The 18,333-nt window shown below is 50.9% G+C and overlaps 2 protein-coding genes across 2 annotated transcripts; both read left to right on the top strand.

The window, feature by feature from the left end:
- The first annotated feature begins 5,129 nt into the window (after positions 1 to 5,129).
- Positions 5,130 to 10,703, top strand: sat2a.1 (spermidine/spermine N1-acetyltransferase family member 2a, tandem duplicate 1). Its single transcript, XM_056575608.1, has 6 exons — positions 5,130 to 5,335; positions 6,027 to 6,078; positions 6,434 to 6,517; positions 8,696 to 8,797; positions 9,081 to 9,121; positions 9,466 to 10,703. Exons 1-6 carry the CDS (start codon positions 5,273 to 5,275, stop codon positions 9,631 to 9,633), a joined length of 510 nt encoding a protein of 169 aa, XP_056431583.1. The 5' UTR covers positions 5,130 to 5,272; the 3' UTR covers positions 9,634 to 10,703.
- Positions 10,704 to 12,849: 2,146 nt separating this feature from the next.
- Positions 12,850 to 16,686, top strand: tnfsf12 (TNF superfamily member 12). Its single transcript, XM_056576139.1, has 3 exons — positions 12,850 to 13,677; positions 15,840 to 15,930; positions 16,676 to 16,686. The coding sequence occupies exons 1-3, from the start codon at positions 13,504 to 13,506 to the stop codon at positions 16,684 to 16,686; spliced, it is 276 nt and encodes a 91-aa protein (XP_056432114.1). The 5' UTR covers positions 12,850 to 13,503.
- Positions 16,687 to 18,333: the final 1,647 nt, after the last annotated feature.

Genomic DNA, 18,333 nt, shown 5'->3' on the forward strand with positions numbered 1-18,333 from the left:
TGTGTTCAGTCTGATTGGGTGTCCCAGCAGTCCTCTTAATCCGATTTCCGAGCAGAATTGAATTTCTCTTTTTGGGTCTTGCTGTCGAATAATTTAGAAATGTTATGAAATGCAGCTTCCATTGTAACAGAAGAATGCTCCGGAAGTGGGCTGTTGTCAGGCTGCAGGAGGTATTGGTACATGACCTGTACCGGCTCCGGCAGACAGTGTGTTGACAGTCAGCACCTGCAACACACGGCCCAGTGTTGTCTGTTAACACAGCCCGGCTCCCCGGGTTTGGGCCATTAGGTCAAAGGTCTCCGCGTTGTGTTGACCTAAGTCAACACAACATGTTGGGAGTGTTTTACGACGTCGTGTCTCAGGGCCGCGCGGGTTACCGTAAAGGGCGGCGGCCATTTGGAGATTTAGTCGGCATTTAAAACGAAACGAAAATATGAAAAAGAGGATGTTTGCAGACCGCAACGTTTGACTCGGCTGATAACGTGATTCACGACGTTCTGCCGTAAGTCCTCCGAAAACAATTACCGAACATGAGTGTTTGTGTGTGTGTGTGTGTGTGTGTGTGTGTGTGTGTGTGTGTGTGTGTGTGTGTGTGTGTGTGTGTGTGTGTGTGTGTGTGTGTGTGTGTGTGTGTGTGTGTGTGTGTGTGTGTGTATTTCCCGTCCGACCCACTCTGGGTCTTTTATCTCACCTTCCTGACAGACGGCCATTGTCGTGTTATTCTCCGTCTGAGGGCCCTCCTCTGTTTGTTCAGCACGGGGCCGAGGGCCGGCCAGAGGGCCTCTGAGTCACATGACTCACACTGACCAATGGGGGCTGGAAGAGGGAAGCAAAGCAAAACCAACCAAAAAGATGACCGGTCTGGCTGGCCCCGTATCTCGCGGTCACTGTGAGTAACTCACTGTGGGGGGGGGGGGGATATGTGTTGCCCCAACACATGCCCTAATATGGTGGAAAAGAAGCGGTGTGTGGGTGGAGGAGGCTGGAGGAGGGTGGAGCAGGGTGAGGTGATGAAGCAGCCTCACAGCGTTGTCTCTCTACTTTTTTTATTTCTCAGGGCGAGCGGCGGTGACATCAGCGACACGGTGAGGTCACTTCCTCCTCAGACCTGACCACAGCGCCGTGCGTCTGGAGAGAGGAAACACACAGGGTGGCTGTCTGTCTGTCTGTCTGTCTGTCTGTCTGTCTGTCTGTCTGTCTGTCTGTCTGCCTGCCTGTCTGGCTGTCTGTCTGTCTGTCTGTCCTGTCTGTCTGTCTGTCTGTCTGTCTGTCTGTCCTGTCTGTCTGTCTGTCTGTCTGTCTGTCTGTCTGCCTGTCTGTCTGTCTGTCTGTCTGTCTGTCTGTCTGTCTGTCTGTCTGTCTGTCTGTCTGTCTAGGGGAATTTCTATCAGCGATGTTTGTCTCTGCTTGCATATTTCAAGTTCTGCTTCCTCTGTATTTGTTAACATTAAGGGTCTTCTTTCCCAGATGAAATCATGCGATGTTGAGAAATAGTTGTCTACAATAGAGGTCTAGAGAGATTCAAATTAAAGGAAATGATGCAAAGTATGAAGCCACAGAGAGAGAGAGAGAGAGAGAGAGAGAGAGAGAGAGAGAGAGAGAGAGAGACAGAGAGAGAGAGAGAGAGAGAGGTGAGGTGAGAATTATCTGGAAAGGATCTAGAACACATTAAGACGTTCATCAAGCTTACTTAATAATTCCCCAGTGACCGTAGTTCCACTCCAGTGAACCTGCGCACGATAAGAATCGCAAAACATCAACTAAACATCTCTGTAAATTAATGAATGCCTGGGCTAAACCACCGGCACGAACACTGCGGGCTCAGCAACGCGCAGAGCAGAGATCCACATTCTTCCTTCACAGCTTTTTAGGGGTGTTGTGAGGTTGGTCTGACTCCTAGCTGCAGTGAAGGTTGGAGTGACAGTGTGCTATCTCCTTAAAGATGGGCCCTCGAGAAGGTTGTAATTAAAAGATACAGAGGACAAATAAATAAACTCGCCCGAACTTGGTTTGGTCTGTCAGTGTTCCTGTGGAAGGACTTCTTGGAAGTACACAGATTCCCATCTCCCAAGGAGCGCCTGTTTGACAGAGAAACAAAACACCGTGGTCATCGTTTCAACATTAACGGACCACGTGACCGTTGGACGCGTTGGGGGTTATCACGAGGTCCAAGTGTCCACTTCGTCAATAATTTTCCCGCCTCTCGGAGGGCCCCTGTCAGGTGGTTCCCCGACAGATTAACTGGGCGATGAGCACACGGCGGGGGGGAGGGGACCACGGCTCCTCGGCTCGGGGGACCAATCAGAAGCCAGACTAAACAGGAAGGGGAGGGGACTTCCTGTCCACTATTGGGAAGGTCTATTGGGAGAGAGGGTGGGTGGAGAGTGAAAGCATACCAACAGAAAGCAAACAATGGTCTTCAGGAGGAACCGAGACAGGAGTGGGAAACACTTCAGAAGCAGAGGGGGAACTCTGGCGGCGGTGGGCTCAGGGTCCACGCTCAGCCCCCCCTCGCTTCTTATGAAAGCATTTTTTCAGAATAACGAACGTCCAAAACATCGGCCTAGTCGTGGCTCAAGATAGCGGGGAGATTGTGTCTAGAAAACTTTTTGTCTGGGGATGAAAAAAACAGGAAAATGAAGTTGAATTGGCATATAGTGTTTATTAAGTCCTTTGGGTGCTAAAGAAGTGCCAGCCACCTCTGTGTCCTTTTTTAACAAACCTTTCTTCAACTCACTGCATCCTTCTGAAAACAGGCCTGTGGTATCCCTGCTGCATTAAGACCCTAATCCTCAGGTGATCGTCCATGTTTAATGGCGCACTCCACTACGATGCATTAAACATTGACCTCTAGAGCTGCAGCTCGAGGCTTTCACCCAAAGTGGCTCAGCGAGGCTGAGAGGCGTCAGAGAGAGGCTCAGAGCCGTCAGAGAGAGGCTGAGAGCCGCCTCGGGAGGCTGAGAGCCGCCTCGGGAGGCTGAGAGCCGTCAGAGAGAGGCTGAGAGCCGCCTCGGGAGGCTGAGAGCCGCCTCGGGAGGCTGAGAGCCATCAGAGGGAGGCTGAGAGCCGACAGAGGGAGGCTGAGAGCCGACAGAGCGAGGCTGAGAGCCGTCAGAGGGAGGCTGAGAGGCTGAGAGCCGTCAGAGAGAGGCTGAGAGCCGTCAGAGGGAGGCTGAGAGCCGTCAGAGGGAGGCTGAGAGCCGACAGAGGGAGGCTGAGAGCCGACTGAGGGAGGCTGAGAGGCGACAGAGCGAGGCTGAGAGCCGTCAGAGGGAGGCTGAGAGCCGTCAGAGCGAGGCTGCGATCGATGGCAGAGCGCCCGCTCAGCCCTCAGTGCTGCGCGGTCGAGTCTGTCCCACGAGGCCCGATAGAGGGCGGGGGGCAGCTGAGAGTGTAACTGAAGGCCGCCTTCAGTCGAGGGTTAACTACACGGTCAGCACCCCTGAACACGGGTAAAGAAGCGATGGAAGAAAAGTACAATGCCATGATGCCATGTGTGAAATATAGCAGAGGCCTATCATGTAGTTTATGAATACAGATATCAAACTGCTGAATTATATTTGCCCACTTCAACATCTGTCTGTTGCCTCGATACATCCTATAATAGATATGTTTTGTAATATATCACCCCCATTATCCCTTTCTTTAATGTTCCTGTGTACACATTTGTTAACAATAAGGTATGATATATGAGTATTACCCAGGCTCCTTAGCGGTCTAACCCCCCCCCTTCTCACAGCTCGGTGGCTGACGTTAGCAGAAGCCTAAAGGCAGCTCTGTTCCAGAAGGTTCTGTTACGAGCACGTCTATAAAAGCCTGTTCAGGGGTCTCCAGCGTACGTCACGTCGCTGGCGCTGAGCAGCTATACGGGCTAGTAAAGACGCCCTCAGAATCAAGGCGTTTGGTTGGCACGTGGGTGTTGTTCCTTCGACGTACGAAGGAGACATTAGGCCCTCTGGCTATTAATAGTGTGAGTCTCTCCCTCCCTCCCTCTCTCTCTCTCTCCCTCCCTCCCTCCCTCCTCTCCTCCCTCCCTCCCTCCCTCTCTCTCTCTCTCCTCTCTCTCTCTCTCATCTCTCTCTCTCTCTCGTCTCTCCTCTCTCTCTCTCTCCTCTCTCTCTCTCTCTCTCTCTCTCTCTCTCTCTCATCCCTCTCTCTCTCTCCCTCTCTCTCTCTCTCACCCTCCCTCTCTCCCTCTCTATGGTAAGGTGGTCAGTGTAGCCCTCTACTAACCTATGAAGTAAGACAGAAAGCCCCTCACAGTCAGTCCATTTCCTGCCCGCCCTTTCCCCCTCGCTGTAATGACCGGCACTCTGAGCTCAGACTCCAGCTCTCTCCCCACCGCCTCAGCATCCTATTTATAGCGCCAGAAACATGGAGGTACACACTCCTCCGTTAACCCAGTGCCAAATGACGGAAAGCGTATTGCTAGAAATGTGTTGGATATGTTTTGTATTAGTAGTTCAATTGATGATATCAACCGTTGGAACTCTACAGTGGTTTGTTATCAGGCTCTAGTGTCTAGTCTGCTAATGTACTGACCTCAAAGCATTAGTCATCACATATAGCATCATGGTAAGGCAACAAGTGATCAATCATCTACAGTACTGATGTGCATAATGTGTGTATGTATGTATGTATGTATGTATGTATGTATGTATGTATGTATGTATGTATGTATGTATGTATGTATGTGGTGTGTGTGTGTGTTGTGTGTGTGTGTGTGTGTGTGTGGTGTGTGTGCGTGTGTGTGTGTGTGTTCTATGGACATCCTTACTGTACCGACAGCGATATATTGTTTCTCTTTCTTCTGACAAATGTACTTATTGTAAGTCGCTATGGATAAAAGTGTCTGCTCAATGCATTAAATGTAAATGTGAATACTATAGAGGTTCCCAAGGAGTTGTCTGTTCTGTCTGTCTGTAAAGGTTTCTTCTGTTTGTGTTTCCTTTTCGGTTAAAGCTATGTTAAAGCTCTGCATTTTATTCAGGTTCCCCCATTGACCTGCAAGTATATATATAAGCCTTTCGTTATATATATAAAATATGCATTAGCTGTGCATTACTGACATGTTATTCCCGGACCCGCCACAGTATTCATAGAGGGCGCTGTTGCTGCACTACACAATTTTGCGTATGCATTTTCTCCCCTTTGCATGAGTCAATGATCTGCGGTTTCCTATTGTCATGCTAGTGGCTCGCTGTTATTCCTCGTGTTGACAGCGTTTGATCCGGTCTCCATTAGACAGAAGTGCATTGATTAAACGCGCACCATGGACTTCTCTATCCGCGCCGCCAACCTCGAGGACTGCAAAGACATTGCGCGCATGATCATGGTGAGCCGAGCTGAACGCATGCTGTCGTCTTGCAGGGACTCGAACCTATCACGTCTTAACGGGGTCAAACTTATGTGTTTACAGGTTATGCAGTCAAAATGTACTTCCTTGTCATTGCCCTCTCTGGTGTGTGGGTTTGCGGGGGCATTGGGTTTTGGGTTATAAACACGAGGACTGTCTTACAGTATAGAGGCATTGGTGTTATTCGTGAAATACTTAACCATTGGACTGGTATGAGATATTTGGTGTGCAGCCTGCAAATATTCAATACTTCCCTTGAAGTATTTAATACACATAAATAATACATTAACATTCAACCTAGTAGCTATGCCGAGGCGAGGCATTCAACAGTGGTCTTGGAAGAGTGTAATTGTAGTTTAGTTGCAGCATCGTTATTGTGCTATATTGTGCTTACGCATTGTTTCGCATGGGTCCTTTATTTTGAAAAATCGAACAGCCCACACATATGAACCCAATAATCTTTATTTCTCTTATTAATTAATATACAGCATAATGTTTCTGTTCTTTAGCTTTGGAGTGATCATATAATTTTCGATTTGTAGCCACATCAACAATAAATAAGTTTAAGGTCTAAGGCAAGGAAAAAATCAAAAAAATAACAATAACCACTTTTTTTTAATTATATTTTCCGCTTGGGAAACTGAAAAGGTTGTTTTCTTGTGTCCCCTAGGAACTGGCCGAATATGAGAAGGTGTCAGAGCACGTGAAAGTGACTCAGAAAGGTAAGTCTCCGTTACCTGGATGGATGGACCCCCATTCTTCTTTACGAGACAATTTTAAAATGGATTTTTAAAATTAATTGTGTCAATGTCCTATAAAGGCTTCCAGTGTGTTCTACAATTGGAATAAATAATTTAGAATAATGTTTCTATAAATTAGAATTAAAAAACATTCATGTTCATGAATAAGTGAACTATGGTTGCATGAGGTTGAGCCCGATGTCGACACTAGAAACCAGGCAGCGTACCGAAACACGTTTCAGAAGACAGCTTCCCCCACGTCTCCCTTACAGCATCAGGACGGGACCACAGAGTCCAGCCTCCGACTCACACTTTCTCTTATTCCCTCCTCTCCCAGACTTGGAACAAGATGGCTTCTCTAAGAACCCCTTCTTCCACGGAATCGTGGCAGAGGTTCCGGAGGCGCAGCGAACCAAAGACGGTGAGAGGAAACAGACGCAGACATAATGGAGTCCAAGTCTCTAATGCTCTGTCTGGACCGAGGGACAGCAGAGATCTCGCTGTGTTTACAGATCTGCTCACTTTGATTCATGAGAGCGTACCCCCTCCTTAAATGCTTTGATGGAACATTAAAGATTATATTTGATGAGTGAAATCTAATGATGATATCTGATTCGGTCTTCAAACATGAAGCAACTGATCTGCTTCCTTTCAAAGTGCTGACTACCTATTAAAAGAAGCGGTATACATTGTGCAACATTACACAATAAGTAACACCTTTGTCGGTGTGACCTTCTATTAATCAGTGGACTGTGCTCTCGCTAACCTGCGATACAAACACTGAACTTTGACAACGGTCAATAAAATTGATCACCAGCGTTCCCTCGAACCTCCGGGAGATTTACGATTCCACACCGATGTGCAGCTGATTGAACGTCTCGTTGTCTAAACGGGGCAAAACGTACACAATACAAAACAGATGTATGTGTAACGTGAATCCGATACGTAGATAAGATGGACACATAGCCTCTGCTAAAGGGGAAACGCTAGTACCCAGCATACGTTAGCGTTTCCCCTCAGCGGCCTTCGTCCAGGAGTTCTGCGTCAGACCCAGAGCCCATAATTGCCCCCTTGAAGAGATCGTCCTCCTCCGACTGACTGGAGTGATTCCTCCGTTCCACATCCCACAGAGCGCCCATAATCTCCTCCACACACACACGCTGCATACTTTATGGGCAGGGTAGCGCAGACTGACAGGGAGGCGTCTGCGAGAGACGGGGAGCGACATGTAGCACAGCACCGTGGGGGGTAACCAGCCTGGGAGGTTAGCGGGCTAGCGGGTTGAGCTAACCAGCCGCCCTAGTTGTTACATCTGGCCCCTCATCTGGAGGAGGGGCCCCACCGCCCCCCGCGCAGCGCTTACATAACACACACACACACACACACACACACACACACAGACACAGACACAGACACACACGCACACACACACACACACACACACACACACACAGCTTTTTCTGAGGCCCCCGCATTCTTCTGCTTCTGTATCATTCCATGACACCGTCCCTTTTTCCATAGTCTGCAGCTATAAACGTGTGTGTGCGTGTGTGCGTGCGTGCGTGCGTGCGTGCGTGCGTGTGTGCGGGCATATTGCGGTTTAGAGGATCATGAGGAAAAAAAGTTCTTTGTTGCTGGCAGTGACTTCGTCGGCAGCAGACACGACATGAATAACAAAGAAAACCGACGGACAGACAATTCATAGCAGATCACAAGCAGAAAACAGTCAACTCGAGTAACCCTCTTCAGATATACGGTTCATTTGCTGTAGAGAAATGCAACAGAGCAATTTTCAGGAATGATTTGGTCATCGACTTTCACACAACTCAGGAAACATAGGGATAAAAAGCAGACGGCTGCCTGCGTTAAGAGATGAGACGCTGTTGAGAGTATGCTGCAAAGATGTCCTGATGTACGAGCGAGAGATAGAGACGCATGAAAGGCTGTGAGGATATGCTCTTCCTGTAGTCTTGGCCTTCATTTGTCTGCCTCGCTGCAGTAATCCAACTCAGATAGTTGCTATTTAAATCTCTGCAGGGCTGAACACTTGTCAAAGAAAGCCAGGCGTCCTACCAAGCAGTAATTGCACAGTGAATCATTTTCACTGCCAGCCCGCTATATAGAAGAAAGTGAACAGGGTCAGTTAAACTAACAACCGTCATTGTTAAAAACAGACCCCTAAGTCTTTATGTCTATGTGTGTGTCTGTGTACGTGGGTACGTCAGCGACCCTGAATTAAATATGCATCTTATTTCTAGTACGATTATGTTTGATACAAATGTCAGGACCGTAGAGCCGCTCACCAGCTTCCGCAAAAGACATAGCCTCCCCTCTTATGCCCCCACACCCCTCCTACACACTTATTGTCTGTTGTAAGCCTTAAAATAGTACTTAGCATTGTCTAGCCTCTTATCTTAACTATCTTTGTAGCATACAGGGAATGGGTTAACCTAGCAGTTGTTCTATGAACATAATTACTGTACCCAGAGTGATATATTGTGGTTTCTCTTCGTCAGTCGCTTTGGATATAAGCATCTGCTAAACACCCTGAATGTGAATAAGGTCATATTCAAACATTCTCCTCTTCCCTTCATCTCAGGGCATGTGAAGATCGGCTACGCGCTCTACTTCCTCAGCTACAGCTCCTGGAAGGGGCGCTGTGTGTACATGGAGGACCTCTACGTCATGCCTGAGTTCAGAGGTGAGCAACGTGCACGCTAAGCTCGGTGTGTGAACATATGACGCCAAGGCACCGAGAGAGCCTACAAAAGGCTTGAACCAATGACCTCCCTTTACATCTAGTGAGCCCTAGGATTGTCAAGGCATACTCATCACAATTGAGTAGACAAATAGTTGTCGAGTAAGGCTGTCAGCAAGTGGAATGGAGAACAGATAGAAGATAGAAAACAGAGTCCGTTAAGAGGAGTATGGGTTAGGATTCATCTTCAACATAATGAATTGTGTGTATTTTCTGTCTGTTTCAGGCAAAGGAATTGGGAAGGCGCTGATGAGCAAGGTGGCCCAGGTGAGTACGGGGGCGTGTCTTCTTCACGTTGTCCACACGTCTTCTAGCTTATGTGTATGTGCTTAACATGGCCTCACTGGGCCGCGAGCTGAAGGCTGTTTTTACGTCAGTACTGAATAATGTGTGCACACACTGAACAGAGTACATGTTGATCTGTTTCTCAAATATAAAAATGCAAACATAACAATGACTCCGTCTATGAGGCAAGGAGACGAGGATCGGAGAACTATTCCGCTGACTAACTGGTTTAAAAAAAACATCCCTGTGTTTCTAGACGTCCCCTGACCTCTGACCTCTGACCCCCTGACCTCTGATCCCCTGACCTCTGACCCCCTGCCCTGCAGCTGGGCATGGCGGCCGGCTGCACTCAGCTGAACTTCACGGTGCTCGACTGGAACAAGGCCTCGCTGGACTTCTACGCGGCGCAGGGCTGCAGCGACGTGACGGCCGCGCTGGGCTACCACGTCATGCGCTGCGAGGGGGAGGAGCTGGAGCGGCTGGCCCAGCCCTAGCGCCGCCCGTTACCGTGGTGACGGCCCCCATCCTCCCCAGCACCCCCCCCCCCTCCCATCCTCCCCCCCACCCCCCCCCCCCTCCCTCCCTCCCTGACCCACGAAAACTGTGCAGCCACTCAGGGTAACGTCTCCGTGACAACCACAGCGGGTTGATTCGCTTCAATAGAAAGATATCCAATGATAAAACACAAAGCATCAATAGCAGAGTACCTCCCGTGGATTAGGTTGTAGCGGAGACTCAGTTTGGGGTTGGTGTGAGGCTTCAGAGAGCTGGAAGGGGTGCAGTAGTACAGTATGAACCGATGGGAACGAGGTACTGACATGTGTTCATGGGTGTTGCTCTGCTGGCCCGACCGACCCACCCTTCTGTTGATGTTTTGAAACCAAAGAACGGCATTAATGATCAACGCACAACGTGTGTAACACACAACGTGTAACGCACAATGTGTGTAGCGCACTGTATGGGGAAGCACAATGAGGTCTGCACTGGAGTCGATGAATAAAGGAGGAAATGTGGTCTTTTGATTCGCGTTTACGCGTAAATCTATTGTTGACAATATATTTTTTATTTACGTATTTGCGGAATTGGAAGCAAACTAAATAGATGACGGGCATTAAAACTCACCAATCATGCTCAGTAATACTAATACTAATATGTAATACTTCACTTTAACCTCACTTTAACGGAACTAAGACAGAGCACACTTTGATCCGACAGTGTATAAGTTACGATGCAAACACATTTGTCACGTCATTCATTCCTCTCATGAATCTGCTGTAAATGAAACCCATCGGAATAATATCAGACTCTGTTTTTAGAGAAATAGCTTCTATTTTTGTTGGGATACGCGGCGACACTTTGCAATAACGACGACCGGCCTCAGGGAAGCAGACCGGGACTCGAGCCCGTTCCTCGAGGACCAAGATCACACAGAGACAGACATAAGGCTGGACGTTCCTCGAGGAACCAGGATCACACAGAGACAGACAGACGGCCGGACGTTCCTCGAGGACCAAGATCACACAGAGACAGACAGACGGCAGGACGTTCCTCGAGGACCAGGATCACACAGGAAGACAGACAGAACGGCCGGAAGGGTGAACGTCCTCGAGGACCAAGATCACAACACAGAGACAGACAGACGGCTGGACGTTCCTCGAGGACCAGGATCACACAGAGACAGACAGACGGCCGGACGTTCCTCGAGGACCAAGATCACACAGAGACAGACAGACGGCTGGACGTTCCTCGAGGACCAGGATCACACAGAGACAGACAGACGGCCGGACGTTCCTCGAGAGACGGGAGAGGGGGGCGGGGACCCTGCAGAACGCCCAGTTGTCCCCCCCCCCCCAGCGGTGAGCGGAGGACCTCTGTGAGGCCTCGTGGAGGTCTGTGTGGACCACAACACCCCAAGCGCGGCCTCACACTCAGCTCACCAATCAATGAAAAGAAAGCTGAAACCTCGGTCGTAGGTCGTAGAGTCTACCCAGAATCCACTCTGTTCCAGGATAAAAGTACAACTTTATCCCATCAACAGCATAGCCTCCCCCCCCCCCCCCCCCCCCCCCCCTACCATCTCCAGTAGAGACAGTGTCATGAGGTGTGTTGCTGTTCCTCTACACTACAGGGTGTGTGTATGCTGCAGCTTTCCATGGTGGTGATATTATATTAGGCTGCGAGACAATTCATGGTGTGCTTGTCGATTGTTGTCTTCCTCTGTAATACTGCTGTTAGCGCTGCTATCCTACTGTAATACTGGTGTTAGCGCTGCTATCCTACTGTAATACTGCTGTTAGTGCTGCTATCCTACTGTAATACTGCTGTTAGCGCTGCTATCCTACTGTAATACTGCTGTTAGCGCTGCTATCCTACTGTAATACTGCTGTTAGCGCTGCTATCCTACTGTAATACTGGTGTTAGCGCTGCTCTCCTACTGTAATACTGGTGTTAGCGCTGCTATCCTACTGTAATCCTGGTGTTAGCGCTGCTATCCTACTGTAATACTGCTGTTAGCGCTGCTATCCTACTGTAATACTGGTGTTAGCGCTGCTATCCTACTGTGATACTGCTGTTAGCGCTGCTATCCTACTGTAATACTGCTGTTAGCGCTGCTATCCTACTGTAATACTGGTGTTAGCGCTGCTATCCTACTGTAATACTGCTGTTAGCGCTGCTATCCTACTGTAATACTGCTGTTAGCGCTGCTATCCTACTGTAATACTGCTGTTAGCGCTGCTATCCTACTGTAATACTGCTGTTAGCGCAGCTATCCTACTGTTTAAGTGTTGATTAGTGTTGGACTTTGATATTCTGTTAGTCATCGGATTACAATCTCCCCAATGTGTGCTTTTCCCCGATGGCTTGCACAAGTGTGTAGGTAGGATGCGGCCGATACGACGCGGAAGCGGCGCCTCTAGTGTGAACAGCTGCTGAGCGCGTTGGGCTGAACAGCGGAGGCTGTGTCCCAATACTAATACAGGCGCCCTGCGCTCACAGCTGATACGGAAAAACCTCTTTAGGGTGCGTTCCGTTAGTCGGACGTGCCAGACTTCGAGGTTCCCCCCTAAAAACAAAAAAGTTTCCACCGACGATTGAACAGACAGAATTTACCGCCTGGAAGGGAATGATGAAACGTAACGCGCCGCGGTGATTTAACGGTTTGGACGGTCTGCCGCAGAACCGGCTAGCAGAGGAGTGAGACCAGGTGTTCGATTACCAAACGGAGTCAATAAAGTTCTCGGTGGATCAAAGTGTTGTGTGATTTATTGTTATTATTTATTTATAAGCATGTCATCCCCTTCCCCCCTGCTGTTTTATAAACGGGTAGAAAAGCGCCTGCATTTTATAATTAGCCAAACATTAAGATTGCATGTCGTCTGATACAGGATATACTAGAAATTGTGTAATTAGTCACTGCCATAATGCCTATAATTAGTATGACGACTTTAAGTTGAAAGAGACGATCATTATAGCCTACTGTCACATTATTACGACACATCTTAAGCTCCTCCACATCTTATAAATAAACTAAACTTAAACCATTAAGATGCTGCGTCTCCTCCAGGCTATTGACGGACTTCAGAGGCGCGCCGGGGCGCCGTCTCTATACACGCGCGCCCCCGTGCGGCTGCCGGCGGAACCGTCTGGCGCGAGGGAGATCTGATTCTCCCGTGCGTGCAACTTGATGAAAAGTGATACGAGGAGCACAGCGAGACTGTACCGCCGCTCACAACCCGCCGGAGCGCACTCCCGCGGAACCTTTCAGCGGAGGCACGTGCAGACCACGGATTTCAAAAACTTGGGATCCGATGTTGATTGCGCACGTTTGAAGTTCACCGCAAAGTAGGCCTGTCTGTATCCGCGCGTGCATGAAATTGCTAACGGATCCGTCGGTGCCCATCGCCCGTGAGTGACCCCCGACCGGGATGCAACTGGGGAGACGGAGACAGGGGAACCAGCGCGAGGCAGTGAGCGGAGAGTAGCGGGATGCAACAGTTGATGCTCGCTGGTCGCCCCGCGCGCACCTTCCACCAGTAGCTCCGCACGCGGCCCGTCCCCGCGCCACGCACCGAGGATGGTGGCTCCGATCTGCGCGTGAAGAGGCACCGGGGACACTAACACCGACCAACCCCTGCAGGGGCGAAACACCCGAGTCGTGAATCGGATTATTCTGAGGGAGGGGTGGCTGCACCAAAATGGACATTTGACCACGATCTTATTTGAGTTATTTTTGTGGGTTTTTGGGACCGCGTTGGACTCAACGCTTTGCTTGGATGGAGTTGCATCGGACACTCGGAGCGGTACGCCATGCACGGTAAATAAACCCTCCGGCCCCCCTCCCCGCCGACCCACCCCAGCGCAACATGCACCGAATCCTGCAGCGGAGGCGAATGCGAAAGCTCCGCGTCGTCTGGGTCTCCCTGGCGCTCATGGCGCTGTCCCTGGCCGCCTGCAGCGCGCTCTTCACGGCCTGGACCTGGCGCCAGACGCGGGACCTGTCCCAGTCCTTCAAGATCCTGCAGGACCGCCTCGAGCAGGTGAGTGGTGGTACTGGTGGTACTGGTGGGTACCATGACAACTGAGACTGGGAATGAGATGCACGGTGCGGTCCAACACGAGCCGTCATTGCACGTCACGCTGCACCACCACCGCGTTCTGGACCGCACCGTGCATCCCTGCAGGCCAGTAGAAGCGCTATCATCAGGACAGTAGAAGCGCTATCGTCACGTCAGGACAGTAGAAGCGCTATCGTCAGGACAGTAGAAGCGCTATCGACAGGGCAGTAGAAGCGCTATCGTCAGGACGCGCAATCGTCAGAACAGCAGAAGCGCTATCGACAGGGCAGTAGAAGCGCTATCGTCAGGACAGTAGAAGCGCAATCGTCAGGACAGCAGAAGCGCTATCGACAGGACAGTAAAGCTCTATCGTCAGGACAGTAGAAAGGTTCTCGTCGGGACAGTAGAAAGGCTATCGTCGGGACAGTAGAAGCACTATCATTCTTCCTAGAGGACGGTAGAGACCCTCGAGTTCGTACGTCTCGGCTGTTGTTGTGGCGGCGGTCTGGAGACTGGAACCTTCGCTGGGGGGAGATGGGGGGTGACGGGGGTGGGGGAGCGGGGGGAACTCGTGGAAAAATGCTATCCCACCGCATTTACCTCCCCCCCCCCCCCCCCCCCCCAGTCTGCAAGTTCGTGCTTCTGCATCGTGATGCGGTCGCAGCTGAATTCTTGAATTGCGTTTAGTTTTTTTCCCCCCTCCAAAGTACGTCCTGTCAAGTTGTGGACCCCCCATCCCCACCACCACCCCAATCCGACCGACCTCACCCCCCCCCCCCCCCCGCTAAGTTTAATTGCCCTGCTGCCGGTTATGTTCCAATTTTAGGCGATTTTTACTGGAAGCCCCTAAGTGCCGAGGGGGATTGTGGGTATTATGGGCCCGCGCTGACGGCTGTTGCTGCACAATGTAAAACCATTTGGCGTTTTCATTACGGAGCATTTATGAGGTGTATCCCTTTTATTTTAGCATTATCGACAGGCGGTTGCTGCAGGCATTCCGTTGGCTATGAGGGACAGCGGTTTAACCGTGCGGCGGCTGCGCGTGCAGATTGCACACCGATGGTGCGTGAACGACACGCCACAAATCAAAACCACTTCCCCACAGTCCGTTTAAAACGGCCGTCCCATAAATACAGACACAGGCTTTTAGGTGTCAACGTCCCGTTACTATGAAATAGTGCGCCTATGTGAGAGCGGATCTTGCAGCGCTGGTCGGTTCTGCACTGGTTCTTGTTGCGCGCTTCCAATCCAATACGCACGCGCACGTAGACTAAACACAGCTACCAAACAACCTTTTAAATCTGACACGTGGAGGATCTGGAAACCCCTTTTCCTGGGGCCCCTTTCCGTCTGCTGCACCGTTAGTATAGTTCACCGTAGCCGGACCGCTTGAGTAAGGAGTAGGGGCCACTTCTCCCAGTAGTCGACCCATAGCCCCCCGCCCCGTCTCTGCTAAGGAACTGTAATTTAGCAGAGTTCACAGAATTCGGTTTGGCCCGGTCCCCTGACATAACGGGAGTTCGGGCGATGTTAAGAATGCAAAGCACGGAAAACATGCTGGAGGTGTCGCAACGGCCATCAGGGGGAAGTGGAGGAGCCACGCGCGGTGGAAACGGCCACGTTTGTGGAAAAACGGCAGCTCTGTTGTGGAAAATGCGATGTGTTTATGTGGTGGTGGAGCCGGACGGAGGAGAGCGAGTCGGAGCCGAAGCCTTGGCCGGCCGCCAACCGTGTGCCATAACAAACCGACAGAGTCCTGTTGATACAAAGAGCTTCTCATTGTGTTTGTCTTCACCAGGGTCGGACTACTCTCTGTGTCTGCACCCGGTCTTTGGTCTCTGTCTGGGTCTGTCTGTCTGTCTGTCTGTCTGTCTGTCTGTCCCCCCTGTCTGTCAGTCGGGCACCCGGTCGTCCCGTGACTCTCCGTCTGTCTGTCTGTGTCCCCTGACCCATTGTCTGTCTGTCTGTCCCCTGAACCTCTGTCTGTCTGTCTGTCTGTCTGTCCCCTGACCCTCTGTCTGTCTGTCTGTCTGTCCCCTGACCCTCTGTCTGTCTGTCCCCTGAACCACTGCCTGTCTGTCTGTCGGTCCCCTGACCCACTGCCTGTCTGTCTGTCTGTCTGTCTGTCTGTCTGTCCCCTGCAGGTGAACACCCAGAGGAAGGCCATCGTGCAGCTCATCTTGGAGAAGAGGGAGCTACTGGTCGGGCACCGGGTCAAACGTGACGGTACTGGAAGTATGTCTGTCTGTCTGTCTGTCTGTCTGTCTGTCTGTCTGTCTGTCTGTCTGTCTGTCTGTCTGTCTGTCTGTCTGTCTGTCTGTCTGTCTGTCTGTCTGTCTGTCTGTCTGTCTGTCTGTCTGTCCTGTCTGTCTGTCTGTCTGTCTGTCTGTCTGTCTGTCTGTCTGTTACTGAGCGTGGTCTTTCTCTCTGTGTGTCTCTGCCTCTGAGCGTTCCTGTGTGTGTGTGTGTGTGTGTGTGTGTGTGTGTGTGTGTGTGTGTGTGTGTGTGTGTGTGTGTGTGTGTGTGTGTGTGTGTGTGCATCTTAGCAAACTGCCTCCCTGACCACTAATGACGGCCCTGGCTGGGCCCGTCGTGTCAGCGCATGGAGCGTGCACTCACACGCACGCCTCACGTGCACTCACACGCACGCCTCACGTGCACTTACATGCACGCCTCACGTGCTCATCGGGCCCGGCTGCTCGCGTGCGTTGTGCAAATTATGTGCGCTTATCTGCGCACTAGCATCTGTCACTTATTTAAATGCACCAAAGAAAAATCACACACACACACACACAACCCCCCACACACACACACACAAACCCACACACACACACACACACACACCACAGCGACATTTCTTCCGACACAACGTTCTCCCTGGCGGTGACATGCCTCCGATCGACTCCGACTTCGCATACTCTCCTCTTTTTTTCCCCCTGTCAGAGCGTCGTGTTGTTTCTCTTGTTGTTGTTATTTCAAGGAGACCGTTAAAACGAAAGCTGTGGTCGGGGCCCCGGGCTGGTTTTGGGGCCGGTCGCGTCCAGGGCCAGCGCGGCCACGGGGCCCCACCGCGCGCGTCTAAAAGTTGACACAGGAAAGGAGTGGGCCGCACTGGGAGGCAGAGAGGGCGGCGCTCGGAGAAATTACAGGTCTGAGCCCCGGAGCCGGACCTCAGGGCCGAGAGAGAGAACCCAAAGACACGGGACAAACCCTGCAGCTGGCACTGGGGGGGGGGGGGGGGGGGGGGGGGGGAGGGGGGGGGGGAGGGAGGAGGTAGGGGGAGGAGGAGGAGGTAGGGGAGGGGGAGGAGGAGGAGGAGGTGGGGGGAGGGGAGGAGGAGGCGGGAGCGGATTAAGGAGCTGCGTTTGTTTGGCGGCGTGCTACTGTTGCCGTGACGGCCGCAGCTGAGATTGGCTGTGAAGGCCGGGTGATATTTGATGACCTATCATTGCAGTATTTTTAGGCTGCCTCCGGCCTCCAGGGGCAGAGATAATCGCCTCCCAGCCTGGTTCCTCTGAGGCCTCGCGTCCGACTGGTTGACAAAAGAGCGTGGATCGGATCGGCCGTCTGAGTTTGAGGAATGAGCGTCTCGTCCAAGCATCCGTCCACCACGCCTTTAATCTTAAGCCAGGGCAGGTTTGCATCAAAGCCTGGCGTGTAGATATTGTTCTGTCGGAGCTGATAGCTCGGGGATAACTCGCCCGAACCCTAAATCTACAGGGTCTCCCTTCTGAGTGCCATGCCTGCAGGGGCCTGATATCCCCATATGCCCCCCCCCCCCCCCCCCCCCGTCACAACGATCCAGGACTAATGAAAATACTGCTGGTATTTCACAGGTCGTGCAGTATTTAGCCCTAACCTTTAGTTTGAAATCACTGGTGAAAACGAGGGAAGCATCTCTCTCTCTCTCTCTCTCTCTCTCTCTCTCTCTCTCTCTCTCCCCCCCTCTCTTTCACTCACTCCCTCTCTCTTTCTCTCTGCAGATTCTGCTTTTATTTATTGTGCTTTTTTGAACGCCAGCCATGACTGTTGCTCCACTTTTCCTACCTGGGTCTGCAGAACTCTGCTTGGATCAGAGATTGGACCTCACTCGCTCTCTCTCTCTCTCTGTCTTCCTGTCTGTCTCCCTTTCGATACTCTCTCTCTCTCTCTCTCTCTCTCTCTCTGTCTCTCTCTTTCTCTCACACACCCTTTCTCTCCGTCTATTTTTCTGTCTATCTCTCTTTTCAACGCACTCTTTTTCTCTCCCTGTCTTTCTCTCCCTCTCCCCCTCTCTCTAAAGAGAAACAATTCATTTCCTCACACTTTTTTTGCGGCGTCTGTCTACAATTTTACCTAATCTATGCTTCTACTTTACAGTGTTTTTTATTCACTTCCCCCCCACTCTCACCAAAGGAGAACAAGATAGTAAAAAAAAAAGAGAGAAATCAGCCAAAACACATGATCTCTTTTCCCAACTATTTTCCTTCCTTTTTGTCACGTCTTTCTCTTTGCCTCTTCCTCTTCCTCTCCTCACATCTCTTTTATTGATCTCTCTCTCTCCCTCTCTCTCTCTCTCTCCCTCTCCTCTCTCTCTCTCTCTCTCTCTCTCTCTCTCTCTCTCTCTCTCTTCTCCCCCTCTCTCTCTCTCTCTCCTCG

Source organism: Gadus chalcogrammus, chromosome 17, assembly GCF_026213295.1.
Source record: "Gadus chalcogrammus isolate NIFS_2021 chromosome 17, NIFS_Gcha_1.0, whole genome shotgun sequence".
NCBI lineage: Eukaryota > Metazoa > Chordata > Actinopteri > Gadiformes > Gadidae > Gadus > Gadus chalcogrammus.